The sequence below is a fragment of the Micropterus dolomieu genome, linkage group LG18 (assembly GCF_021292245.1).
Source record: "Micropterus dolomieu isolate WLL.071019.BEF.003 ecotype Adirondacks linkage group LG18, ASM2129224v1, whole genome shotgun sequence".
NCBI classification, from domain to species: Eukaryota; Metazoa; Chordata; class Actinopteri; order Centrarchiformes; family Centrarchidae; genus Micropterus; species Micropterus dolomieu.
Window position 1 is genome coordinate 10,733,604 of NC_060167.1, and position 27,532 is coordinate 10,761,135.

General features: G+C 40.9%; 2 protein-coding genes across 12 annotated transcripts in view; both read left to right on the top strand.

Annotated features, from left to right (window-relative positions):
* The first annotated feature begins 4,867 nt into the window (after positions 1-4,867).
* ece1 (endothelin converting enzyme 1) lies at positions 4,868-20,368 on the top strand. Its single transcript, XM_046076242.1, has 18 exons — positions 4,868-5,426; positions 7,811-7,949; positions 9,543-9,755; positions 9,901-10,025; positions 10,149-10,295; positions 10,752-10,817; positions 11,179-11,367; positions 11,603-11,745; positions 11,873-11,987; positions 15,505-15,615; positions 15,709-15,807; positions 15,992-16,069; positions 16,209-16,312; positions 16,644-16,754; positions 18,000-18,067; positions 18,218-18,408; positions 18,922-19,017; positions 19,346-20,368. The coding sequence occupies exons 1-18, from the start codon at positions 5,298-5,300 to the stop codon at positions 19,520-19,522; spliced, it is 2,301 nt and encodes a 766-aa protein (XP_045932198.1). The 5' UTR covers positions 4,868-5,297; the 3' UTR covers positions 19,523-20,368.
* A 548-nt stretch (positions 20,369-20,916) lies between these two features.
* eif4g3a (eukaryotic translation initiation factor 4 gamma, 3a) overlaps positions 20,917-27,532 on the top strand; it is a 65,859-nt gene continuing 59,243 nt past the window's right edge. For 9 of the 11 annotated variants that reach the window (XM_046075439.1, XM_046075440.1, XM_046075441.1 and 6 more), the window contains exon 1: positions 20,917-21,522. In XM_046075439.1, coding sequence (XP_045931395.1) covers positions 21,359-21,522 — 164 coding nt within the window. In that variant the 5' untranslated portion in view covers positions 20,917-21,358. Of the gene's footprint in view, positions 21,539-27,532 lie in introns of all 11 variants that reach the window. The other 2 variants (XM_046075445.1, XM_046075447.1) reach the window with 1 other exon arrangement.

Here is a 27,532-nt window from a genome sequence, read left to right on the forward strand (position 1 = left end):
GATTGAATGGTTTCATAATGTTACACGGCACTGAATGTGCTATACTCTGGGAGCATGGTTTACTCTGCAGTTATTCATTACCTAGGTGTGAGCGTGACTGTGCTGCGGGGTGCAATACCAACAGCAGGAACAGGTAATCTCCTGTTATCTGTTTGTACCTCGGCTGAAAATCTCATTGTAAGCAAGCTTCCATGTGCCACTCCTTTAATCCTGACCTTATGTTGAAAAAAGTCAAACTAGGAGCTTCTTAAATCACACTTGAGAGACGAAAATATCTTACAATCTACAGGTATTATTTAGTCATAAATATTTATGTAATGTAAATATACCACATGATGGCATGTTCTACAGTACTGTGCGCTTGCCTAGTGGCGCTGATTGAACCCAAAGTTTTTGCCACTTACAGTAGATGTAGTACATGATGGTGACACAAGACCTGACTGGGTGATATTTGATCATTGCACATACGTCAGAGAACCTGAAACGTGCACAAAAGAATCCCTTAAGAGTCCTCTGGCAACCAGGAATCTGAAGAATTTCAGATCTGCAGCCTGCATATTAATAACCATGTGACAGAAAATGCAAGCTCCTTATTTGTTTGCATTTATTTTTTTCAAAGCAACAGAGCGCATGAACGGCTAAAAATAAACCAAAAGTGTTAAGATTCTTGTAAATGTCCCTCAGCTTAGTTTAACAATCCTACTCCAGAGCAGGGAAAAGCCGATTGTCCGGATTTGTTTTGTAAACACTTCATAATCAGGGTGTTTTCTTCGAAGGAAACATCTCTGTGCTGTGAAAGGAAAGAAATGTCGAGTCCTGTCCTGATGTCAGAGGTCAAGAGTTGAAGCCAGAGACAACTCTGTCTTATCTGTACCCTTCAGGCTGAAACACAGAGGAGTGAACACATAAGAGAAAAGTGTTAGAGCTGAAGTGGCTGGTGGCTGGATTTATGAATGTCTGCATGTTGAGTCATCATCCCAATCTGTTTGTTGCATCTAGTATGTGAACATATAGTTAACTTACATACACAAGCACATACTGTACATGGCACAGGGTCAGGACCTTGCGTGCAGGTCAAGGAGGGGCCACTACATGGCAGTCAGTGTGGCTGCAGTAAACAACCTAATACATAATACAGTTGCAGCGAGTGCAACCAGTTTTCCTTCAGGTGAGATAACGTCAAATAGAATGTAAGTGTTTGTGCTTTGCTTGCTTAATCTTGTTGTAGTAAGAAGTGTGGTCGTGTTTACATTTTGGATTGTGGTATTTCTGGAATGTTTCCCCAACCTCAGTGATCTCCTTTTGGATTTGCAAGGTAGAGGGTTTAACTGATTGCTTTAAGCCTGAAGAGGAAGTTTAGATTTGCTGTAGTAGCTGTCTGTGGGTAGTCTCTATGTGAGATAGGTTATCAGTCAAAGGTGAAAAGCAGAAGTTTGATTTCAACAGAAATATGACTCCAGTGATCAGAGGTCAAGTTACTTGTCACACAGAGTAGATTGTCACTTGCACATAGTTTTTAATTAGTGTCTCTCTGTGGTCTGAAACCACACCAGACCTAGCATCTGACTGGCTTACCATGGTGGTTGACTGAACGCCTTTCTTCAGATGCAAAGTGTGTTTACTGTCAGCTTACATGCCTGTAAATCACCTTTAGCCTCCTCCCTTCCACTAATGTCTTGTTAGCTTCTTTCTTTCTTCCACAAATTCTTGTCCCGTTCTCATTTTTCTGTCAAACACTAGTCACTGTCAAACTAACGTGGCACCCAATCCCAAACACAAACATGGTCCAGTTATTCTTGGAGGAATGCCCCTGTGCTACAAATAATCATCTGGTTTCCAGGATCAGTGACAAATTACTGATGCATATTTGTGGTTTACAGCCTCATTCAAGGGCCGTGGCTTCACGTCCCTTACAAGAATTGTGGGATTCTGACCCCTCGTACTATCAGCTTTTCTTTGGGAGGATCTTCATGCCCTGTGGGACACAATGGGAGATTTGAACTGACCAGAACTGACCTTGACCACAGACTATTATTTTGAGACCGGCATCGCTTTGTTTTTCTCAAATGGCTCCCAGTTGCAACTTAGCGTGACTTCCACTAAGTTAGGGGCATCAACAGGAACTCCTCAGTAGGTTACAGTTTTTACAGATGTTATTCGCAACAGCTTTCACTGTCTTACTGTTGCAGCAAGTTGTAGCAAGTTAAATGTTTATGAAATTCTTAGTTTCAGGATTATGCAGATCACTATATACGGGCAGTCATCGCATCAGGTATTAAACTTTATAGGCATATTTCCTTAGGCTGATATTAGTCATCAAAAATCATTAACAGGAAAGGGAAGGCATGGATGTCACTAAGCAGGGATTCGGCTCAGGGGGATCAATCTGTGTGGTAACATGTGCAAGCACATCTGCACAGACTCCAATGCCAGGAAAGTGTTCAAAAACACTGAATGTGTGCTGAGGAATGTGTGCGCGTGAGAGAGGGAGAGAGAGACCAGTGGAAACCGCTATTTGTTGCTCCGCATTGTGACAGAAGCAGACCACATGATCAAATCAGGGATATATATTTTTTTGGCATGTAATAGTTAGGTAAAATTCAGTTTGAGTAATTCACTAAGCATTCTTTGTTTTGTTAAATGGAACAGCTCTAATGCTTTCATGAATTGTTGGTTAAATATTGATGGAGAGCAGATGCGTGTGTGTAGAGAGAGGAAAAAGTCAAACATCAATATCCCCATTAGGCCCTTTTTGCTTTCAGCTATAGGTCATTTGAAGCCATTTATATTATTGGAAGTGTCCTAAAAACAATCGGTGGCCTCTTACTCCCACCCCCCTGTCTGTCTCTCTGCATCTCTCATCACTTTAGTCCTCCATCTTTTGTCCCAACAGTCCTTTTATAAGCCGATAATGTGACTTGGCTGGCTGGGTGCTGGGTTTACCAGAGTTTAAAACACACCATCACAGGAAGGGTTTGGACATTTATATGACTTTATTTGTTGTTGGTGTTGTTATAGAGTTCAGATGAAGCCGAGCTTCCCTCCTACCCTTGTTACTGGGTTGATTTGCGGCATCTCGTCTGATAGAAAACAAGATTTAACAGGAATCAGTGCTCTCGGTTTGCCTGGAATTTGCTGGAATGCTTGTGGCAGGAACATGGCTTTTTCTCTGTGGCATGTTTACATGAAACAAGCAGAAAATAAAATAAAGCATGGATCTGCGACTGGTTTGCTTCTGGGTTATGTTTACAAGAAAATCAGTCTTGATCAAGTAAACAGATACATTTAGTCACAGTCAGGTTACTCCCAGTAGATGTTTACACAGGAGGATCCAAGCCAGAGCATGAAGGTAAATGTCCAGAAGGATGCTGAGATTATACTGAGATCAATACAGGCAACATTCAGATGTACTTTTAGAGCCTGGCACATGTTAATCATATTTTTACTTTGCTAAAATATAGGAATCTTTCTTTTCAGAGTTATCTCTGCAGTGTATTGCATTGTGTTGAGCAATCACTATGGAACAAGCTGACAGACAGCTGAGATTAATGGTTGCCCAGTGCTGACACTGTAGTGTAAGAAAATCAGATGTAAACATGCTTCTGTAGTGCCTCGTGGTTCAGCTACAGGGCCATTGTTTACTATTGTTACATTGGATTTGTTTGACATTTGATTTGGTATTCATCAGCTGATCATACAGTAAAAAAGGTCTATTTTACCTATGGACAAAAACATTCATAACAAATAAATAACACTGACTCAAATAACTTTTAGGAACCCTGTCAAGGGTCAAAAGTTAAAATGCAAATAGTTTATAGCCAATAAAAAATATCTACTGAACTTTTTACAGCCTCATTAAGGAGAGTTGGACACAACCAAACTTTCCCCATAACAACACACAAGGATGTGTCGCAACCAAGCGTGGTAGCTCATTTCATTTGTAAAGACCAGAACATTTGATATGTTGACTGATAAACCTGTCAGTTCATTTTTGATCAGTTTTGCCTAACTGTCAGTGTGAATGCACTTAAAATAGCAAGTGTTTTTAATGTAGCTAAAACACATCTTGCTACATTATGAAATGAAATAATATGTTAGCCTAATCCACTAATCATTTAACCACATTTACAACAAAAATTTACACTCAGTTAAAGTGAAAGCACAATTTTAAGCATTTTATAATGTATAACAGTGCCTCCATCTGCATTTGCGATATTATGCTACAAAGTCAGATTATTTTACATTAGTTAACATTTAGAGTGTAAAACTTGGGACTGACTTCATTGTTATTTTTTTAGGTATTTTTAAATATGTTTACCAGACACCTCAACAAAATAAGGAATGTGTACTGAACACTGTCAGCCCTGCATATTATTTGTTGGAATTTTTCATCGTAAATAATTTTAAAAGATTTAGTCCTTTATCCTGTGTGACTGTCATATTTAGTACAGCTTGCTCACTGTATGTAAAGTATGTTAGCAGTTTAGTTGTTAACATGTTGATTTTTTTTTTACATCACTTTAGTGAGGAGTAAACTATTGCAATGTTTGTATCCTGTGTTAGTAGGGCTGTGGGTGAGGGGTTAAACTGGAGAGGAACGGACTGATGCCTATCAGGTAACCGTTACCATGGGCAGCAACTACAAGCATGTAGTGGGAGGAGTGTATTTTGTCTGGGCCCCTCCCCCGAGTGACACTGGGTGTAAACTACAACTGTGAGGGTCCCTGCCCAAATCTAAGTAAAACCACATTGGGGAATGCACACACACACACACACACACACACACACACACACACACACACACACACACACACACACACAATCACTTCCACACACTCAGCTAAGTTGCTCAAGTCAGTCCTCCTTCCTGTTTTACGCTAGTTCCGTCTTCTCTCATGCTGTGTTTGCGTAGACTGGGCTGAGGAGGAAGTCCAGAAAAAACATTGCCTTGGAACAGGCACGAAACTGTGAAAGAGGAAGAGCGGACCCACAAGGAGATCTTACAAGGACTTTCAGGAGAAGGTTTTTTTTATCTGCCAGATGCCTTGAACGCGGTGAGAGGTGTTGTTGGGGCTGAAGGGGTCAGAAAAGTGCTTTTGAAAGGAGAGGAGTGACACACTTTATGTCAAGTCAACTCTGTGTTTGAAAGGAAGAGCTCTAACCAGACAAACCAGATTCCTCCTGATGGATTTTAGAGGGAAACCCTACCCTGAAGCCTCAAAGACTGCTGAGGAATAGACGTAACACACAGACACTCTCACACTAATGAGTGGGAGAGGAGAGGGGCTAGAAGAAACATGGAAGCACTGAGAGAGTCTTTTCTGCATTTGACTTTTCAGATGTCAACGTATAAGAGAGCCACGTTGGATGAGGAGGACCTGGTGGACTCTACCAGTGATGACATCTACCAATCATCCCCTATGCAGGTAAACATGCAAACACCCTGCGCTAAAAATAAACAAATGGGTTACTGCCAGTGCGGTATTATTACACTGTACATCGAAAAAAATGTATAGGCCTTTTAGGTTTTTTACGTCATATGGAAATAACAATGTTGTCATGTAAAAATCCTTTTCAGAAAAACCTGAACTTCAAAAAAAAGGATGAACATCCAATAAGTTGTGCTATTTTGAAAAGTTTGAACTGGGGCATGAGGTCATAATTCAGTTAAACTCATGAGGAACCAGTTAAAGTAAAAATGTGAAAATCATTTTGGATAAACATGCGTTATCCCAATCTGATAATGGTGTTTGTTGAAACATTGTATGTTAGATACTACTTGGTTTAATGTCTTACCGTAACTTGTGGGATGTTGACTAATGCTTTTGATATTATAATAATAAGTCTCATCTTTTCTTGTTAAAATACAACATGTCTGGCCTGAATTACAAAAAGCCTTCATAATATGTCTGCTAAACAGATGCTTCATACTACATTGTGTGAGGCTTGAAATATGGGAAGACACATAATGAATCTAATATATTTGGTTTACTGCTAATATACATACAGTAATTAAATCATGCTTTTAACAGCGAATCCAACTCTCTTGCCAGCAGATGTAGACTTGTTGACATGGAAACACAATTAACTATTTAAAACAAACAACAAAAGAAAGTTTCTAAACTAACGTGAAGAAGACTTTACTTTATTAATAATATTCAGTGTTTTTAATACACACAAATCTGGAATACACACATGGAGAGATGTCAGAGTGAGAGGGATGAGCATATAGTCTGAAATATTGGCCTCTCCAGGTAACAGTCCACACTCCATATCTCTGTTCCGAGCTGGACTCAAACCGGCGACCCTCCGGTTTCTAACCAAATCCTTACACCCTGTATGTAATTGTCGAAGTTAGGAGTTATCTGACTATAAGACATCACACGCACACCAGACACACTGATTAAATTATTTAAATCTTATGTCCTTGGAAACAGTTCTGTTTATGAGCATATAGTCTGAAATATTGGCTGATAAACCAAAAATTGCAAAATATTTCCAGAATGGGTAAATAATATTTGGGCGGAATCCCCGTGTTAAACAACATACTGTACTCATCTGAACACACAGACTGCTTTAGACTATCCTGTTGTTGTGTACTTCACCCTAGAGTTTTTTCCCCCTAATTTATTGCTCTAATCTATTTGCCCTATGTTTGCTGTACTCACAGTACGGTTTTCTGTCATCCTAACATTTACTGTTACATGGTTTTAAAAAATAGCACTGCAAAATGGTTTGCTCTGGGCACTTTGGATAATGTTTATTCATGGTTTAAGTGGAGCTAAGATCCTTCAGTGCAGCCATTCCTCACATACTTTATTTAACCGGGAGTGTACCTGAAGACCTCAAACAGAGGGCTTGAATTAAAGATTTTGACATAATTTTGCCGTGGTTTTCAGGGTAATAAAATGCGGTTTCTAGAGACTGTGATAAACTAGAAATTGAAAGTGCACAAGCTTTGGCAGTGGATCTCTTAATTACACTCAGAAACACAGTTTTGGTACAAACCAACCAATAAGCTGAGTTCCTGGGATTAAGGAACCACTGTGGCTTTGGCATGATTTGGTCACATAAAGTTTGACTGTTGAACTCTCATCTGAGCTAATAGAAGTAAATCAGATCCTTTTATATACACTTCAGGGGTAATTGACTTCCACAGGATATACTTGAGGTCCAAGATCTGGCATTTATTTACAGTGGGGATACTCAGAGACTGAACCAGAGTGCTAAATGTGCCCTGGGAAAGTGAGTGGCCCTTGGAATCATTCCTATAGGAAATAAATTGCCTTGGCAGTCTTAGCTAAAGTTTCACTTCAGTAGAAAAAGTGCAGGCGCAGGGTGTGCTGCTGGTTTAAGATCTACTGCATCAATCATTGAAACTCTTTGGATTTGGACTTCCCACAACATTTACAGGTGGACCACAAAAGCAGCAGATATGGTTCAACAGGTTTATTGTGTCTTTTCCCAATCTGGAGCAAAAGGAAAATATCCTTTTATGAATGCATGTTAAACTAGAAGCGAGGGAACAATAGAAGAATGCTTAAACTTGTCTGTGTTAGAGGGAAAGTGCCGTAATAGAGAAGCCATTGTGCTTTGAAGCCAAACCTGTCATCAAATCCCAGAGAAGCTGTTTGATTATAGACAACATTTTCCACACTGTATTAGTTCAACATAGTAACCCGAGTGTGTGTTTTTAAAGCTGATTTTATGTCTTCTAACCATTTTAAACCTCTTCAAAAGCATCTCATTTGAGTTAGTGGATTAAATGAAGCACTCAAAGGTTTTACTGTGTGTCTGTTGGTGTGTGTAGGTGACTCTTCTGCAAGGCCGTGGTCCCACATGTTGGCTAGACAAGACACAGAGGGAGAGGAGGCTACTGATTTTACTGTGCGTCGTGTCTCTGGGCCTGTTCATATCTCTCATCACAACTGGGGTCTTCTACAAACAGAGTAAGTTCAAGGTCTATTCAAAGTGAATGCTATGGTGAAATATGCAGAAAAGAAACATCTGTGGCTTGTGTAATGTAGCCTGACCAGAGGACATCGGATGAAAACATTTTTTTAATCATTTTTTAATATATTGTCAAATCAAAAACAAAGCAACCTGAAAACACACACACACACACACACACACACACACACACACAAAAAGAGGCTTAAATGAATAGTTAGGCATTTAGGGAAATACACCTAATTTCCTTTATTTGCAAAGAGTTGGATAAGAAGACCATTACATTTGAAACAGCCAGCAGGTAGTTAGCTAGTCTTTATGCTAAACTTTGCTTTTTTAGAGCTAGGCTATCAAAGATAATTGTGTATGACATAGAAACATTAAAATGTCCAGGTTAGAAAAAGATCTGTAAACCCCCAGAGGCTGTTAAGTAACTTTTCTACGCTGATTGTGCGTGTATATCTTTGTCTGTCTATCCAACTGTAAAACTACATAGCTCTGCTATTTAATACAGTGAGTGTGTTTTTTTTAAAACAAAGCCACACCTTTAGCTAAGCTGCCTAAAAACAACCCTAAATCTCTCCCTTGAGGTTGTTCATTATGGAAAAAGGGCTTGTGGATTTACTATCACATCCAGGCGGCGTCTCATCTGTGTTGGTTTCCTCAAATTTACCATGGGAAACGTAATGCTACTTCCTCCCATTCAGAACCACATGTCAGATCACACTTTGAAATAATAAAAGGAACAAGGATGAATTCTCCTCAGGGTATTAACCTCACCACTGTCCATAACTTCAGCTCCGTCTCTGTTTCATACCCTATATGGACAGGTGGTGAAAGTCTTTACTGTAAGTCTCGTGTTAGAAGTGAGTTGTCCCCTGGAGTTGTGCCGTGCAATAACTTACACAAACACTTACACTTCACTAAACATGTCCTTTCGTTTTCTAAAGCACTTCCTGTGAAACAACCTTTATGTTTAGGCTTTAATAAGTCACATAAAGTGGCCAAAGCTTCTGTGCTCCGTCTCTAATCATTTCTACTTCACAATATTCTAGAGAACATGAGTCAAAAAAATAACCATTCTAAGGAAAAAGTAATTTTCGAAGTCACAGTTAGCTAGTAGCACCGGCCAAAGAGCAATGACATTTATCTACTAGCCATTTAATAAGTGACTGACTTCTCTGAGTCATCAGATGATAAAGTCATCCAAGATCCTGAATCTTGGTCTACCTAGCTAGTCAACCTTTTAATGAGACAATTACATAATCAGTTGGTAACAGTTAACACGTAACATTGCCTCCTATGACGACGAGATCATCAATCGCCACGTTACAGCTAATTATTTATAAAGGATTTTTACAAAGAGAAATATTCCCTCCAGGTTGTGTGTCTTGGCTGTTAACCTCCTTGTGAAATAATATTTTCCAGATGGTCTGAAGACCCACATTGATATTATCCATTGAGGAACCTTAAAAATGTTTTTTCTACCAGGAGAAACGGTTACTCGCATTTCAAGGCTGTTAAAGCAGAGTTTAAAAGCAAACTATCTATGAATTAAATGTGTTCTTTTATAAAAATCTTTTCTCCTGCAGCTCACCCGGGCTTGTGCCTAACAGAGCCATGCATTACTGTGGCCAGTGCGGTCATGGGAGCCCTGGACCGATCCGTAGACCCCTGCCATGACTTTTACAACTTTGCCTGTGGGGGCTGGATGAAGAACAACCCCCTCCCTGAGGGCAAATCCCGCTGGGGACCTTTCAGCAACCTCTGGGAGCACAACATGCTTGTAATGAAGCATTTATTAGGTAAAGGTTTTTGTTTGAGTGCATTTAATTTCCCTCCGCTGCTTCCACCCCAGGCGAGGGTGTAGTGTGTCTGTTTTGCAGCTCATTTTCGAGAGCTGGAGAAACCGGCTGGTTTTTCATCTTATTTATTACTTTCATTGGGCAGAAAACACAACGATGAAAGGTCTGAGTAAGGCTGAGGAAAAGGCCCAGCGATATTATCAGGCCTGCATGAATGAGGCCAAGATTGAGGAATTAGGAGCCAAGCCACTGCAGGAGCTAATCAGCCAGGTATGCTTATTTCCTAAAGCGGACACAATTATCATTTCAATCCTTCTTAATTTTTATCAAAAGAACCAATCTCCTTGCATCAAGCAGTCTCTTAAGTGTCTGCCTAAACGCTGCCTATTTCAGATAGGAGGATGGGCCCTGACCGGATCATGGGACAAGGACAACTTCCAGGAAGTTTTGCGTATGGTGTCAGCCAACTATCGCACCTCGCCTTTCTTCACTGTGTTTGTCAGCACTGACTCCAAAAACTCTAACAGTAACATCATCCAGGTGAGAGTGCCAGAGATGTATAGCCAGGCCATTTTATAGGCTTCATCTGGTTGAACAATTATACAGTATGAATGTAGCTAAAATCATATATTTACATCTCAGAAAGCGCTACTTTAATGTAACCTTCACATCCTAATAAACTTACATTCACATTTAAATTCTAACAATAAATTACCTCCAACACCAACAGCTTTTATAGGCTTCCCTAAGGGGACAGATTTTATCTCAGCTGATGTTCTGGGGACAGTCCACTCATTATCACAGTGGTTTTGGTCTCACACTGACAATTTGACAAGTCCTTTGTAGAGTGTCATGCGACCGTAACAGATAGTATCTTTGGCGAGCCCCTGCTCTTAGCCTGCATACTGGCAACACAGGAATGAAAATAAAAGGTTGTTTGTGAGTGTTGAAATGGAGGGTGAGCTGGAAGTCATAGGATGTTTCTCTTGACTTCAGGTGGATCAGTCCAGCCTGGGACTACCTTCACGGGATTACTACCTCAACAGAACAGCAAATGAAAAGGTACCGTTTACAGCATTACACTGGTGGCACAGTGGTTAAAGTTTGTACAAAGTTGGAATGTAAAAGATATTAAAGCTAAAGCCAGGTCATCAAATTAATATCTGGATCTTTTTGTTATGAGAGCAAATACATTACTTTGAATTCAGTTTTGAAAATACCCAAAGCTCAAGGCTCATTGCAGATGCTTGCAAATAAACTCAAGAAATATTAAAATAATTATAGTAGCTTGTGTTTGCATAGTTTAGGATTACATTCCTAATTGAATTTGATCACACATATACACACACCGCTTGTCTTGCAAACCCCCCCCCCCCCCCCCCCCCCCCCCCCCCTCACCGTGCTGCCTCCTTGGACTTTGCAGTATTTGACCGCATACCTCAACTTCCTGACGGAGTTAGGGGTTCTCCTAGGTGGCTCAAAGGAGATGTCTCAGACGCTGATGGAGGAGATTGTGGACTTTGAAACCGCCCTGGCCAACATCACAGTTCCTCAGGATGAGAGACGGGATGAGGAGCTCATCTACCATAAGATGGAGGCCAAGGATCTGACAGTAAGTGTCTCCTGGTTTGATCTGCCAAATGAAACAACAACAGTACTTAAGATCATCATTTCAAATCATGACTGCTGCTGCAATGATCCAAAGAAAGAGAAAAGCTATATTATGGGTAAATATAAATCTTCAGGATGTGGGATTGTAAAGAAACAATACATATTTGTGATCAGGCATTTCTCAAAAACATGTTTCAGTGTTTGTTTAATTGTGTGTGTTTTATTTGTCTTTACAGACTCTGGTTCCTGCAGTGGACTGGATGCCATACCTCACAGAAGTGTTTGCTCCGGTGCCGCTCAATGACTCAGAGCCGGTGGTTGTTTATGCCAAAGAATACCTCCAGAAAGTTTCTGACCTCATTACAAAAACAAATAAAAGGTCAGACATCCCCACCCCATAATATAGAAGAATAATAGAAGTCCTCCTACTGAAAGGCACAATGGTAAAACATTCAAGCGGCATGGTAGAGGGCAACAAAACAATGGATTTGATATCTCCTTTTCAGCCTACTGAACAACTACATGATAATGAAGGTGGTGAGGAAGATGGTGTCCATTTTGGACCAAAGGTTTCAGAATGCAGAGCAGCGCTTCCTTGAGGTCATGTATGGAACAAAGAAGGTGAGAGGTTCAATGCAGGCATGACAGCATGACACAGATAGCTTTAAACACAATGGGGGAAAAACTGCAATGTAATGTACATGTTTTACCTGCTGGCAGATTCTCATCCAGATAATGTATTTAGTTATTAATATTAGCATGTTTATGAACTGAATACTAGTAAGTTGTTGCTGTTTTTATCATTGTCTTACTGCCTTTTGACTTAAACAAGCAGTGAAAAGTTTATTTGAATAGTTACCAGACTTAGAGAAACTAGTAGAATCCTATGAGCTTGAGGGTATGTGGGCTTATTAGAAGTCTAGTATATATAGGCAGAGGAAATGGTCCAAAGACACAGCTGGGTTTAGAGAGTTTCCATTTGACCTCATGTTTGACAAATAATCTGCAGAGGATTCATTTACTGAATGCAGTTAAATAGAAATTCGCATCAACAGAGAAACAGTATTTTGACTTTACAAGAACAGTATTAGTAGCCAATGCTTTAAACCTGATTTCTTAAACTTCATGTAAATGAGAAACCTGGTTTTCTTAAGTGAGGTAAGAGGTTAAAAAGAGAAATCTGCCTAATGTTGCTACATTTCTGCTGTAGAAACCTGATTTCTTGGCCCACATGTGCAACTGGGTTTCTAACACGGTGTTTAAGTTTGCACGTGTGCATGACAAAGACCCGCACGTATTGCTGGGGCAGCAGTATAGTAGAATGAAGGGAAACATCATCACATGTTGCTGTGTCCCAAAAAATATCACATCTAAATTGAAACTGAAATAAACCAGTCTGAATAAGATGGTTTCCACAACTGAAATGTAGGCCTTTTATAAAATGTAGACACTTGTGTGCAGTAAGGAAAACCTGTGATTTTACTCTGCATATCCTGTCCTCTCTAGTTGCTTAAAAATGCTTCAACCAAGGGGTCAGTTAACCCAAATTACATAAAAACACAACACTTTTCTCACTTCCTCACTTATCTAGCCATGCAGATTGTTTTGGCATTTCATGCCCACATTTTGAGATTGACCTCTGAGATTTTGGCCGACCCAGAACAATTGAAGTGAATGGAATTTCATTTGTGGTGTTCAAGACAATTCAACAATGGCATGACTTTCCAGGAACTGCGGCCTGGTTATCCTTGATAATCCACAGACCTCACAGTGAACAATTCTTATCGGAACTACTTTCTACCAAAGAAATAGTTCTGTTGAAAAGGCTTCTCGGTGAGGTTTGTGGATTATTCAGAATGACTGGGACAATGTTTCTGGACAGAGACGCTGTGTATCACAAACAAAATTCCAATCAGCTTCATTGTATCGGGTCGGAAGCAGAAATCCCAGAGACAGATAATCAAACCAAAACAATATGCATTGCTAGGTGCCAGTATGCTACAGATAATGAGAAAGCTTTTTGCAGACTGGGTGAAGGGGGCCTTTAATTAGACACATAGTTGAAGATATTCAGACTTTAATACATATCCTCCCTAGGTGTACATTAAATTGACTTTGCAGCAAGCTGTACTTCCTTCTCATTGAGTAATTGTTTGACTGTGAGGGCTCCAGTGACATGAGCCCTTATCTGGGCAAGGTCCTATTCCCTCTGCCTTGTTTTCAGCTGGGGTCAAGCTGTAATAACAAACCCCAAACCTCCTGTGTGTGCCTCTCTGTCTATCTGTTTTATGTGGGAGTGCAGCTGTGTCTCTTTTTGTTCTAGAGATATTCAGTATCCTTTAGGGTCTTGAAAAAGCCTCTAAATCAACGTTATGCGTGAGTTGCAAGTTACTTTTATTGTATACACAGAGAGAAGGACCCTGAACACTCAAAATGAACAGTTTTTGAGTTGCCTCTGGCCCCCGGGAATGTCCCATCCTTGTTATAGTGAAAAACAAAATGTATGTAATCCATGTGAGCTGCTTGGCTGTCACATAACTCTAAAACAAAGTCTCCTAATATGACTAGTTCTATGTGTCCTGTATACTCACACATAGGCGTTGCTATCTAGACAGCTCAAGGTGAAAAATGATACCAGTATCTGTTCCCTGTTCTCGCACATCGAAGCACACACACATTCTTTTTATGTGACAAGCAAGTACTCCGTAAGATCTACAGAAATAACATTCTGAGTACTGTTACAATACTGAAGCTTTAGCTGTGAAGTCAAAATTTATTTCCCACACTTTTTTTCATCTGTGCCCATGTCCACAGGTTTAACTTACAACTGGTCGTTTGCTAAGAAGGCTCCTCATTTCATTCCTTTTACCTGATAATAACTTTGCCATATTGGGACTGTTTTTACCTGCTGTCAGTAAATCATCTGATTGAGTGTGAGATTTACATGCTAAAGTTAAGGTGTAAAATCATTGTTTTAAGAAAGATGGAGACACAGCTGTTGACCATAGATGTTAATTTGCATTTGTATATTGTGTGTTTATGTCTTGTCAATATAAGTAGGAACAGTGATGAACAAAATGCAAATGGTAATTGTTGACATAAAATACCAAATCAAAGGCTATTCTAGGTTTGTGTAAATGACACTCAAAGCAATGTTTGAAAATAGTTCAGCACCAAATGAAACTGCCTTGTTCCACCACTGCCTTCGCTTGTTTACATTGCTTCAGTTTTCAGTGTAAATAGTCAGAAAGACTGCATGTGGGGTGTACTGGTTTTGCCATTTTATCTTAAAACAACCCAGCACTCTGTCCTTTAGAGAGAACAATGTGTATCTTGGCCCAAAGAGAGATAACTGCTCAGTGTTGCCTCAAAATGCTGAGCTCAGACATAAGAAGCTCACAACCATTTTCTCTCATTTTCTATTTGTGTTGGTTTTCTTTGGTAGATGAATTTCTACACTATTGCTCCTCTGGAGTTCTTAGCTTTCTACTTCATTGGATTTAAATTTGGTGAGGGAAAAAAAAGAAATATTAATACATTTCATGCCGTTTTAGTTATATTTCATGTTTTATGTATTGTATGCTATATATATATATACCAAAAGAAACAATTTAATAATGCTAATATAGTTTTGTATAGATATTATTAAGATATTATTAATGGCAAAATAACAATTTATCCACTGGCAGGAAAACAACCACTTCACATTTAGGGAGAAAGTGATATACATGCTTATCCTGTTCATGTGTCATGGGGGGTTGGCACCTATCCCAGCATGCATTGGGCAAGAAGCAGGAACAGATTGGCCAAGTTGCAGCTCTGTCACAGGGCTTCGCAGGAGAAATAGCAGGCTATTAGTAGACTGCTCTGTCTTAGTAAAAACACTCTCACTATCTTGCCTTCATTTCCCAACTGTTCCACTATCACTACAGTTTTCTCCACCTACACATGTAGCCCACCCATGTTTTGTGGAGTTAGTCATGTTCATTCTGGGAAAAGTAGGAAGTGACTAATTGAATCGGATGCATGACTTGAATATAAATGTAACATGCTGAAGGGGAAAAAAACTAACTGTGTAAGAGAATGTGAGGATGTATTTTTCCTTAACATGTCTTGCTGTGTTAATTTGATGTTGCAGAGCTGCACTCCACGCTGGAAGCTGTGTGTCAGTGACACAGACAGCGCCCTGGGCTTTGCTCTTGGAGCCATGTTTGTCAAAGCCACCTTTGCCGAGGACAGCAAAGCCATTGTGAGCGCTTCAAAGTCCTTCCCTCACAATAGCAGCTCCTACTCTGTGAGATGATGTGCTTCTGATTCTTCTGCTCCCCCTTTTGTGCTTCAGGCTGAAGATATGGTTGCAGAAATTAAGTGGGCGTTTGAGGATAGCCTGAAGTATGTCAGCTGGATGGATGAGGACACAAAAAAAGCAGCAAAAGAAAAGGTGGGAGAGAGACATTGTGTGGTTCTTTCTCATTAAGTTATCCTACTGCTGCTTTAAGGTGACATTAATATCTGTAAATTAGTTCTTTTGAGCTGCTTTGTGTGTTGAAGTGGCGGAGAAATACAGCACTGCCACCTTGTGTGAAAGTATGTCTTTTACAGTTTTTTATTCTTATTTGTCACAGGCAGATGCGATATACAACATGGTTGGATATCCAGAGTTCATCATGAATGCCACAAAGGTGGACAAAGTGTTCAATGATGTAGGTAAATTTGGAACTGTAATATATTTTATGTCCTAATCACTCTGCCAATTTTAGTTATCACACGATGTCTCTTTTTGCCTCACTAAAACACTGAACTGAACATTTTGCTAACACTTCTGATTCCTCTCTCTTTTAGTTTGAGGTGGTGTCAGAACTTTACTTCCAAAATGTCATGCAGTACTACAACTTCTCAGCCAGAGTGACTGCGGACCAGCTGAGGAAAATACCCAACAGAAACCAGTGAGTTGCTCCCTGTAACCTTCAATCCCCACCGCCCCCGCTTGCCAGAGAGGAGGTTGCACGCTCTGATGGGGACACATTCCCATTATACTAACTCAGCAGAATACTGCTGCCATCCACAAATGTTCCCAGGCAACCAACTTCTCCCCCTGCTGAACTGATCCTTGTCTCTAATTAGGCAATGGGGGAGGGGATAGATCAGGGTTCCCATGCCTTCCGAACTGATCTGCAGTCAGCCTGGCAAAGCAGAATGGACAGAATCGATATTCTGTATTTGCTGTGACCTTGTTGTCAGCCTCACACGGTCACTCTGTTTTGCGTGTTTTTTCAGGTGGAGCATGACCCCTCCAACTGTGAATGCATATTACAACCCTACCAAGAATGAGATGGTTCTGCCAGCGGGAATTCTTCAGGCTCCGTTCTACAGTCGTTCCTGGCCTAAGTAGGTCTAAGTACATTTCACTTAAAGTTTACTAAATCATGTTGGATGGATTTTAAAAGAATAGAATCGCAAGATAAAATGTTCCTTTATTAATTCCCCATAGTGGAAATGGAAGTTGGAATCAGCAGCACAGAGGAATGTAAAAAGAAGAACAAACTACAATAAAAGTAGAATTGATTAACATAGATGTATAATTATATACAATCAAATACAATAACAATTATGTACAGTCAAAGAGAGTCTGTCATTAGAGACGGGAGACGGTGGGTGTTGTGTCGATGTGAAATCTGATGGCAGATGAGACAAATGAGCCTTCGAAGCGTTTGAGGCGCGGTGCTGGATTATTCTGTGGCTGAAAGTGCTCCTGAACTGCCCCAGCTCAGCATAGAGAAGATGCGAGAGGTTGTCCATGATGGCTTTCAGCTTCCCTTTCATCCTGCTTTTAGTCACTGTCTCTACACTGTCCAGTTCCATCCCACCACCAACCTGGCCTAACTCACCAGCTTGCCCAGTTTGTTGGTGCCACATGTCCCGATGCCACCTCCCCAAGCACACGGCAAAGAAGATGACACTGGCCTCTACAGACTGGTAGGAGATCTGTAGCAGCATGGTGCAAACGTTGAAGGGGTCTGAGTCTCCTCAGGAAGAACAGCCTGCTCTGTCCTTTCCTGTCGAGGGCCTTGGTGTTGTCCGTCCAGTCCAGTTTTTGTTAAGTTGCACCCCATAGAGTAGGTGTCTACCATCTCTACCCCCTCCCCCTTATCACGATTTGGGTGCTGCGTCGGAAGCCCACCACCAGCTCCTTAGTTTTTCCTGGGTTGAGCAAGAGGAGGTTGCTCTCCCAATGAAGTTTACGATTAGGTCTCTCTACTCCTCCCTGTCATCTGTAATACAGCCGACAATGGAGGAGTCACCTGAGAACTTCTTGGGGTAGTTGGTTCCGAAGTCAAAGCAAAAGAACAAGTTTGTTGTCCACAAGAGTGAATAATTGTATTTAGTTAACACAACCATAAAAGCAGCATGGAATAAAGATGGTCTTAAATTGCAGCTTCTAACTGTTTAGCTAAACTCAAGAGTCCTTTGATGTGCTGCCTTATAATAACACGGAATTGCTGTTTTGTTTCACTTCAACTATTGGCAGGAATGCTTGCCCCAATATGTTGACTATTTCTTTAACAAACTTGTGGGCCATACAAAATTCGTTATCAGGGGTTATAATGGTGGAATTTTTAAAATGTTTTTCAGAGCTCTTAACTTTGGTGGAATTGGCGTAGTCATGGGACATGAACTGACTCATGCTTTTGATGACCAGGGTTGGTATAAGGTTTTCCATTTTAAACAGTTTACATTTCAGAGGATGACAAATAACATCATCCTCCTGATACTAAATGTTTTGATTAAAACTGACTTCTGAATCCTGATGTGGTGGTGGAAACAGTAATATTTCTCACTTTTATTTAAAGGGAGGGAATATGACAAGGACGGAAACCTGCGTCCCTGGTGGAAGAACTCTTCTGTGGAGGCCTTCAAGAAGCAAACCCAGTGCATGGTGGAGCAGTACGGAAATTACAGCATCAACAAGGAGCCTTTGAATGGAAGACACACCCTGGGAGAGAACATCGCTGACAACGGTGGACTCAAGGCTGCCTACAAGGTGTGATGTCAGAGTGGAAGCATAAATAACCTTGAATATTTTCTGTATGTAGACGTAGACAAACAATTTAATGCAAGAGAGCATTAAAATTATTACGGAAAGTTCAGACCATGTTTCCTATGCCAACCATGTCAGATTGCATGTTTACAGACATAAATCTCCTGCATTAGTTTATTTGTCAAGGCTGTGGAGAGTCACATCGATTTATCTGTATTAGAAAAAGCAGGTTGTCTAGTTTACAGTGAAGCCTGGAAATGCAACAGGTGGTTATGAGTGGCCTTCTCAGCCTCTGGTTGCTTCTTCACATGCGCACATTCTTTCCATGAAATGAAAGGTCATAGGCTACGAAGCAGATAAGCAAATCATATGGAAGTAAAAGCAGCCTGCATTAAGTGGTACATGTTAACCAGAGATAGATCTTCTGTTTTCCCTTGGTCTATATCACTCTATACTTTTACATGAGCAGAACAGTAGATGTAACATTAACAACATAATTGTTTGTTGCTTTTAAAGGCTTATGTGGACTGGATCAAAAAGAATGGCGAGGAGGCCACACTGCCAGCACTGGGAATGACTAACCATCAGCTGTTTTTTGTAGGATTTGCCCAGGTTTGTATCATTCATCTTACACATTCTTTCTCCTGACTCAATCATACTGTCTACATATTAATACTACTGCTGCTTTTACCATATTTCTTAAAAGTTCCCCTCAAGACATGTTTACAGACATAGGAAAAATTCTGCTTGAATCATGATTTGTGTTTTCTACAAATATGTGCCTTGTAAAATGACATCTATGTCCTCTCCCTTTTTGAAAAATCGATTATCTATGAATATGCAACTATTTTTCATTTCCAATGTTTAAGTGCTGGTTTAACTGAAAAAAATGATGAATATGACAAAATGAATTCCTCATTTATCCTTTTTATTATTTCAGGTATGGTGCTCTGTAAGGACACCTGAAAGTTCACACGAGGGCGTAATCACAGATCCTCACAGTCCGTCAAGATTTAGAGTCATTGGCACCATCTCTAACTCGCATGAATTCTCAAAGCACTTTGGCTGCAAAGCAGATGATCCCATGAACCCTAAACATAAGTGTGAGCTTTGGTGATGCTTAATTGCACAGTGCTGTTTATCAGCAAGGAGTGAAATGGACGTTGGGGAAATAAGTTTGCGATACAGACAAAGTCTCTCTGGACAGGGAACGCAAGAACCATTGAATCTCCTACTTCCATGCCACTTAATGCTTATATATTACAAAATGTGCCTGCTCTGAATGGAGAATGGCAGTGCTTCTCCACAAGGACGGTTGGTTTTGCGAACAGCTTTCCCCAACTTCTGAAGTTAAATGTAGCTATAATTGCTCTTTTTGAACACTGGAAACCCTACAAATTGTTGCAAAAAATGGGGGAACCACTCTCAAATTGTGTTATCGGCTTGTTTGTCACATAAAGTGATAAATAAGCAACGTGACATTTCTTTTACTTGTAACTCTTCACTGTGCTTGGATCTCTTTCTGTTTACTTTTATTGTATTTTATTTATGGTCACAGTTTTTTATTTGATAGTTAACTCGGGTCCTGCAAGATTTTTAACCTGATGGAAGATGAAAATGTGTCTTATGGACAGTTTTTTTATAGCTGTTTAAGAGTTTGTATAAATATTTTTGTCTTTGAACCCTTGCAATATTTCAGATACATTTTGTGTACAATCTGGTCAAACTGTTACATTTTATATAGAGATATTGACATATTTGTGATTAAAAATAATTTCTGGATCTCAAGATGGCAGCGACCCTTTGCTGACATTTCACTTCTGAAATGAAAGACCAATGCTAATCACAATTTTTTCCATTCAGAACCCGGTCATATAGGCTAAGCTATGATGTGTCATACCTATTTTGTAGTATTTGGAGTTTGTCACAAATTATTTTGTATAGTAAAACCAGTCTTAAAACATTTTTTGTCTGGTGTCAACAATTTGTTTAGTTTCTTTCTCTCTCTCTCTCACTCACCTCACTCACACTCACGTTTGTGTTGTACCGCGACATGTGACAAGATTCATACAGTACCCACTGTCTCAGATTACATTACTTAACCAATTATAGTAAATCTAATAGGAAATTGTCTGGCTCACTTGCAGATGCGTAGCAGCCACAAGAACAGTAGATGGCGCTAATAACACACAAGCGCATGTTACAGTCCCGCTACAGGTGCAGAGCAGAGGGAATGAACTATACTGTGTAAATAGCCGAAGACTGGTTTAATTGAACAAAGCTTTATTTGCAAATGAGTATTTTCAAAACTTCGTGCTGACATGTTTTGATATAATTAAAACATGTTTTTTCATTATTTTGCTTCGTAATGTTTTAGCTATTGTCAATGATATGTCTTACTTTCAAGACTAATCTAAAATCATAAAATAAAGTCGAAAATCCGTAGAAACGTGAACCACGCGTACTGGATTGTAGGTTAGTTGAGTAGCCGAGCGAATCCGTAACTGGCCGAGAATTGCCGATTCATCTGTCCTGCCCGGACTGCTGGAAGCGGCCGCAACGCCATGTTGGCGAAGTCTCTCATCTCTGTGAGGAAAAAATGATAGAAAACATACTTGTCGAGAAGGAAAGGTAGATCGCCGAGGGAAAGTGAAGATCGTGGCGATTATTTATTTTCAAAGAAACGAACCGAGCCGGATCCGCGGAGGTTCCGGACGGGCGAGGGAGGCTAAACCTCCCACCGTCCCCATGAATAGCACCGCTGATCCGAACAGCGACTTTCCATGAAAAAAAAAGACGTTTGTGTTGCTATTCGAGCTTCGTTATCCCAGTTCGTTAAAGGGATTTGGGGCCTGCTTCAAGAATCTGCTACGCTTGCTATATGTATGCAAGCTAGGCGTTGTTTGTATCAGTATTTATTAAGGTATTGTTTTTATTTGTTGATTTTTTTGCGATGAGTTTGCCACCGAAAGTGGTTCCCAAACCCGCCGCTGTCGCAGTTAGCGGACCTGGAAGTGGCCCCTCTCCGTCGAGCCAACTGCGGGCTACCCTGACCTCCGTGTCTCTGCCGCCGGGAGCCACAACAGCTCCTCAGCCCGGCGCTGTACCGCCACCTCAGTATCCTTTCACTTGGGTAACATGGAAACGGCTTGTGATTTTATGCATTTAACACACCATTATGAGTGCAACACACCCTGTTGTTTTATAAGTGGTAAATTAGATAATTAGTGATAGATAGAAGGTTGGATGCGGGGATGATGGTTTCGTTTGAAGGGAGCTGGGAGGGGAGGGGACAATTAGCTAGCTAAGTATGCTAACATTAGCTTACCAAGCCGGTTGGCAAAGCTAACGGAAATGTCAGTTTGGTTTTTGGGAGTTGACGCTACACTGCTGATTCTAGTTACATTTGTGATTAAATATAGCTGCCATTTGACTATAGTGGCATTATATATTAATGATAGACGAGGTGACAATCTTTGGTAGAGGAAAGCTCTATTGCCGGCGAGCTATCAGGCTTTCCACACCGGTTACCGGCTTTGTTCAGTTAACGTTACCGTTGTTTGGCTAGCAAGGTGCATTAGCTTAGTTACTGTGTCAGCCAGCTAAGTTAAGGCAACGTTAGCCTCTGTGGCTAGCAAGTGCCCAAGTCAGTGAACGCAACGTCGCAGAGCAGTAAAGCCTCATCCATTTAATGGTGCTGACCTGTGACTTAATAATGGGGCTAATGTTAACCTACACAAGGCCTAGTTTGTGGGAATTGCACTTCCTTTTCCATTTCACATGAGATTGGCTTTAAGCGGTGCTACTGTGAACCTTGACAGGCCTGTATCGGTGTGCGCTCAGGATGACAGTCGGTAGAAATGACCAGCAAGATAGTAATAATACATTTATTGACGTATTGGTTTATATGACGTGGTTTTGAACCATTAACCGCCGTATCCGTCTGAGTTTACACAGAGGACGACCAGTATTACTCTACCCTACTTTTGGTGGAGTGAAGTCACTGTGGTTATGTCACCTCCTGTTTTATTTACAGCATGGTGGCAGTAGTGTGAGCGGAGGATTAAGTTGACATCTCCTGCCTGCCAGTGAGGGAGATATGTCTCTTTTGTGATGTGACAGCTTCTTCTATGGTTTAGCTTTGGGGTGTGATGTCTCAACCTGATTTCCTGCCACCCACGGTCACAGCCGCCCTGTGTTTCTGACATGTGCAAGGGGGCAGTAAGTAGCTGGTTATGGCAGGTGGCAGTATGAAATCCTTTCTTGCTTACAATGTGTTGTAATGTTGGCTGTGAGTTAGATGAGTTAATCAAGCACAGCACAGCACAGAAGATAATGGTCTCTTTATCTGTTGTGCCATGTCCTCTTCTGACTCCCCAGGCTTTTAAAATAACTGTTAAATTTGCTTAACCTACTTTTAACTATACAATTGTAAGTGCAGACCAGTTGAATATAGAACTGCACTGTCCATTTACTCAATGAGTGCCTCGTTTAAGGGATAGAGATACATAACGACTAGAAGAGTGGTAAACATTTCTCTTAAAGTAGGAGACATCACACCTCTTGTTTTATTTGCCTTTTTGGTGTGTTGTGATCACTCTTTCTTAACTTTGCTTAGCTTGCACATTAATCAAAGCGATCAGTCTGATTTTGTTCAACATAATGGGATTTTCCTCTTGATGAAGTTGTGGCTATTGACCAACTGCTGCAGAGTAACTTTGTCCCTGGTAAATGCACAGGAACAAACTTATAGCAGACATCCATATAGCGCAATAGCTGGTTACTTCATAGACTACTTCTTGTTATCCTCGCTGATTAACCATAGTTTGACAGAATGTATTTAGGGATTGAAGATAATATCACGAAGGCTTCTTCAATAAAATTAAATCCAAAACATTCAATACTCTATAAGTTGTTTATGATATTATGTAAACCATATGGGGTTGGGGGATAATGCACTTGACAAGACCCTGATGCCGTGTCAGTTTTTAGGTTCAACTAGTTAATCTACTATTAATTCAATCCACTGCAACAGCAGTGCAATAAATCCTACTTTCATAAATGTTATCATATTAGTTTTGTTAACAGTGTGCTGATGAGGTGTTGGTCAGTTTGGAGTTTGTGGTGCTGTTGAATTTAATTGGATTAGAGTGAATATTCAATTGTTGGAACATCTTTCACTAAATTAAAGTATGAATTTTTTTGTCTTTGAGTTACATAACCATCTATGCTGTAGGTGGGAGTTCACAGAATGGATAAATTGTTCTGACATCAAATGAGAGTAGTTGCAGGAAAATTACACTACCCTGCTTTGTCCTGGGACCTCCGTGTAATTTCTGAGACTCCCCTGATGGTCCCTGGGCCCCGTTTTAGGCAGCACTGCACTAGACTGCACTGCATTTGATGTGTATATGAAAACAGGCCCTCTGAGTGTCGCTACTTGTCTGACCTCTCACTCTCTCTGGACCTCTGAGGTCAGGAGTGTGGGAGCGTGTTACGCGCTGTCTGGCCTGGGCTCCTGGTGTATGGGAATTCCCACTTGGAGGATGTTGGTGTGTGTGTTTGTGGAGTCCTGAGATGCACCGTGGTTTGGAGAAGCAGGGTGGTGAAGCGTGTATGTGTGCAGTGCTAGGGTGGGGGGCAGTTTGTTTCTGTTCCTGGTTGCCAGAGAAACACCCAGCGCATGCGTCTGCTGGTGCACTTGTCAGACAATGGCAGCGCTGCTTAGCATTCAGAGCGAGAGGCCAAGGTGGCGCTTCCCACCATCTGCCAACAAAGACCCAGGTCACCCAGCCTGCCTCAGCCCTCCCTCATTTCCTTCCATCCCCCCAAAGCTCACCTCGCCCCACTGCTGGCCCAGCTAAGAAAACTGAAGGCTTCTCCCCATTTCTGCCCTGCTTGTCTCCCCGGGCACCCCCCCAACCCCTCCGCTTTCATGGTACAGCACCTTCATCTCTCTTTGAAGATGCTCACTTCTTTTTCTTTCTCACAGCGTTGCAAGTTTTTTTATTCATTGTTTGTGTTTATGTTTGGGGAAAAGAATGACAGGATTTGTCAATAAATAGAAGTGAAGTTAAATGTAACCTGCGAGCCTGGCATACAGTCAGCCAACCAGTGTTGGTTATTATGACATACAGCTACGTCATATATGTACTCAGCTGGTAGGTCACACAGCACAGTAGTCCTGTATTTCAGGACAGGTGTGTGCAGCCTGCATGAGAAGAGATTCTCATGAGCATACTCACTGTGGGATGTTATAAATAAACTGCTGAGTTGTTATGAGCCAGCATGCAGGACTGTTCTTTCCACAGAGGGAGTGGTCTGTTGAGGGAGACATTCTGACTGTGCTCTCCCAATGTTGACATTTACATATCATTGTGGATGTGTTTTCTCAATCTTGAATGAACAAATGTATTTACACTAGAAAAAGCTCTTCAGATACAACCAGCAATTGTTGAACAACTGACATCTTCTGATTGTAATGACGTGCTTCAACGGTTCTTACAATACTGAGTATTTACAGTGAACTCTGTGTTCGGAGATCCAACCCACCCACACGCTGTAAGGTCCATGGTGTAGTTGAGAATGTTACTGTCTGCCCAGAAAGTGGTGCCCATACAGTGTTTGTGTCAGAGCAATAATTTATGCTTTGCGTTACAAATGAAATATTGCATGTACTGTTAGGATACACTGCAGTCAAACAGTTGCTTCATTTGTGTACAGTTGAAATCGTTCATGGTGTAGTGAAAGAACCGCCTCAGCAACAGCAGGCAGGGAGTGAGAGCTTTGTGTATCTGTGCGTGTTTATTATGTGTGTAAGGAGGGTTTGTGTCTGCACCATCTGGGCCGACTCCACTCACTTCCTGTGTCTCCACTCTGAACCCACTGCACTGAGATTTCCAGGTAGCCTGTGTCATTCAAAGGAGACCTTGCTTTTGAAGTATGCCATATTTGTGAGACAATACTTTTTCCTGTGGCAAAGAAATTGCCTGTTCATTTTTATTCTTATTTATAAAGCGGCAATGCATAAGAGAAGTTACCTCCATGAACTTTTCATATAGAGCAGGTCTAGACTGTGCTGTCAGTAATATTATTTAGAAAGACCCAACAATTCCCACTATAAGTAAGTACTTGGCGACAGCGGCAAGGAAAAATTACCTTTAAACAGGTAGAAACCTAGAGTGTGGGCGGCCATCTGCCTTGACTGGTTGGGTTTGGGGTGGGAGCAGGAGCGCAGACCCCACACATAGCAATAAAAATAGGACTATAATAATTGTAGCAGCTGGTGTAAAGTAGGAACATGGGGACAGCAGGCAGCCCGCAACCACAGATCCAGACTCCACAGCTCCGGAGGCAGAAATACCTGCAGAAAGCGACAGAAAGAGAGAAGAGAGAGATGAGAAAGCATGAAACTATGGGAGAGGGAAAAGGTCAAGTCAGTAACATGCATTAATGGGATAAAAAGGTGTCTAGAGGGAAAGGGAGAGAGGAGTTCAGTGCATCATGGGAAGTATCTCGGCTATCTAGGCCTATAGCAGCATAACTACGGGATGGTTTAAGACTCACTATTTGATTTAAGTAATATTTGTCTACAGATCAGCGTGTCTGTTATCTTGGATATTTCGTTTTAAGAACCTCACGCCCTTTATACATACATACAGAAAGAAAGACAGATGTATGTATAAAGGGCGTGAGGTTGTTAACTACACAGCTGTGATTCATTCATTTATTCTATAATATCAGTTTACATTTTATTGAGCTGTCTCATCCTCCTGATCACACCCCTGCTATTTTAAGGCTGTATATTCCCCTGTCTTCCCCTATCTCTCTCTCTCAGCACATTAGTGGCTTTACAGTAAGCTAATGATGAAGCAGGAGCCACAGCAGCTTTTCCCTCCTAAATGAGGCCTTACAGGTCTCTGTAGGGTCAGGGAGGAGTGGCTGAAACTAATTTATGATCTCCTCAGAGAAGAGGGGTCAGCATGGGCTTGTTTTAGACCCAAAATTTACCTCGTCACCTATGGCAGCCTAGCCTTGTTGAGGAGGTCGGAAACCTGTTTGAAATGTGAGCTGCTCTTCAAAATATATACATGAGCGAGGACAGTGTGCTCAGTGTCATAATCTGTGGGTACTCTATTCAAGCGTCCTTTTGAGTTTGAATAGCCGGCATCCTTGAGGTGTAGTTAATTCAGGATTATGTTCCCTCCATGTTCGCTCATCTGAACACTGCAGTTCCTCTCGGTCTCAGCGAGAGTCAAATGTGAATCACTCACCATTGGTGTCATTTTTTTTTGTCCCATTGGATGTTGCAGGTAATTTTTCAGCCACATTGACACTCTTATTCCCCGAAGCACTATCCCTGTTGTAAGTCTTTAAATTGACATTGTGCTGCTCTCCTCAAGCAGAAAATTAATTGAGATTAAACTAATGTCTAACGTCTAATTAGTGCGTTCAGCCACTTTCATGGTTATGCCCGATATATGCAGTATGGGTTGACTGAAAACTGTCTGCGTCCATCTGGTTACATGGCCACCCACACTGAGAGCTTGACATAAATGATGTTTTACTTTAGGACATTTAGTTTTCCCATCGGGAATATTTCTACCACCAGCAGTCAGTCTTGAAACTGCAAAAATAAGAAAACAAACTTGTCCAAGTACATCATATGGCAAATATCAATGGACGTCCATTCTTGCTAGCTATCGGCTAGTGAACTCACACAAAAAAATTAAAAAGCTTTTTATATCACAGTGAAATTTAGCCACAGACTGTCTGAAACAAACACCTTTTAGGCACAGAAATAGAATTACTTTGCAAGTTGTCCAGAGGGAAAACTGGGTCCGTTTTTCAATTAAGTTTCTTGCTGTGTTGCTTAAATGTCAATTTGCTGTGGAATAGAGGTTGTGTTCTGTATTCGCCTTTTGAGCCTCCCAAAACGTGACATGAAAAACTATTCCAGCTAAAGGCATGACACAAATGTTCTAACAACAAGTATGTTAGTTAGTGGCATGACGACATTCTGCCATGACTGCGGGTGTTTGCCTTCTGAGAGATAACAGACGTCTGCATGTAGGCTTTGAGAAGTTAAAATCATCTCCTGTATTTACAGTTTGGCTGTAGATGTAAG

Bases quoted from the DNA above. Each gene is read 5' to 3' on its own strand.
- ece1 (XM_046076242.1), top strand. From the start codon at position 5,298: ATGGAAGCACTGAGAGAGTCTTTTCTGCATTTGACTTTTCAGATGTCA. The intron at 10,818-11,178 runs GTACCGTTTACA...TGGACTTTGCAG, and splicing joins ACAGAACAGCAAATGAAAAG to TATTTGACCGCATACCTCAA. The intron at 15,616-15,708 runs GTGAGCGCTTCA...TTTGTGCTTCAG, and splicing joins CCGAGGACAGCAAAGCCATT to GCTGAAGATATGGTTGCAGA.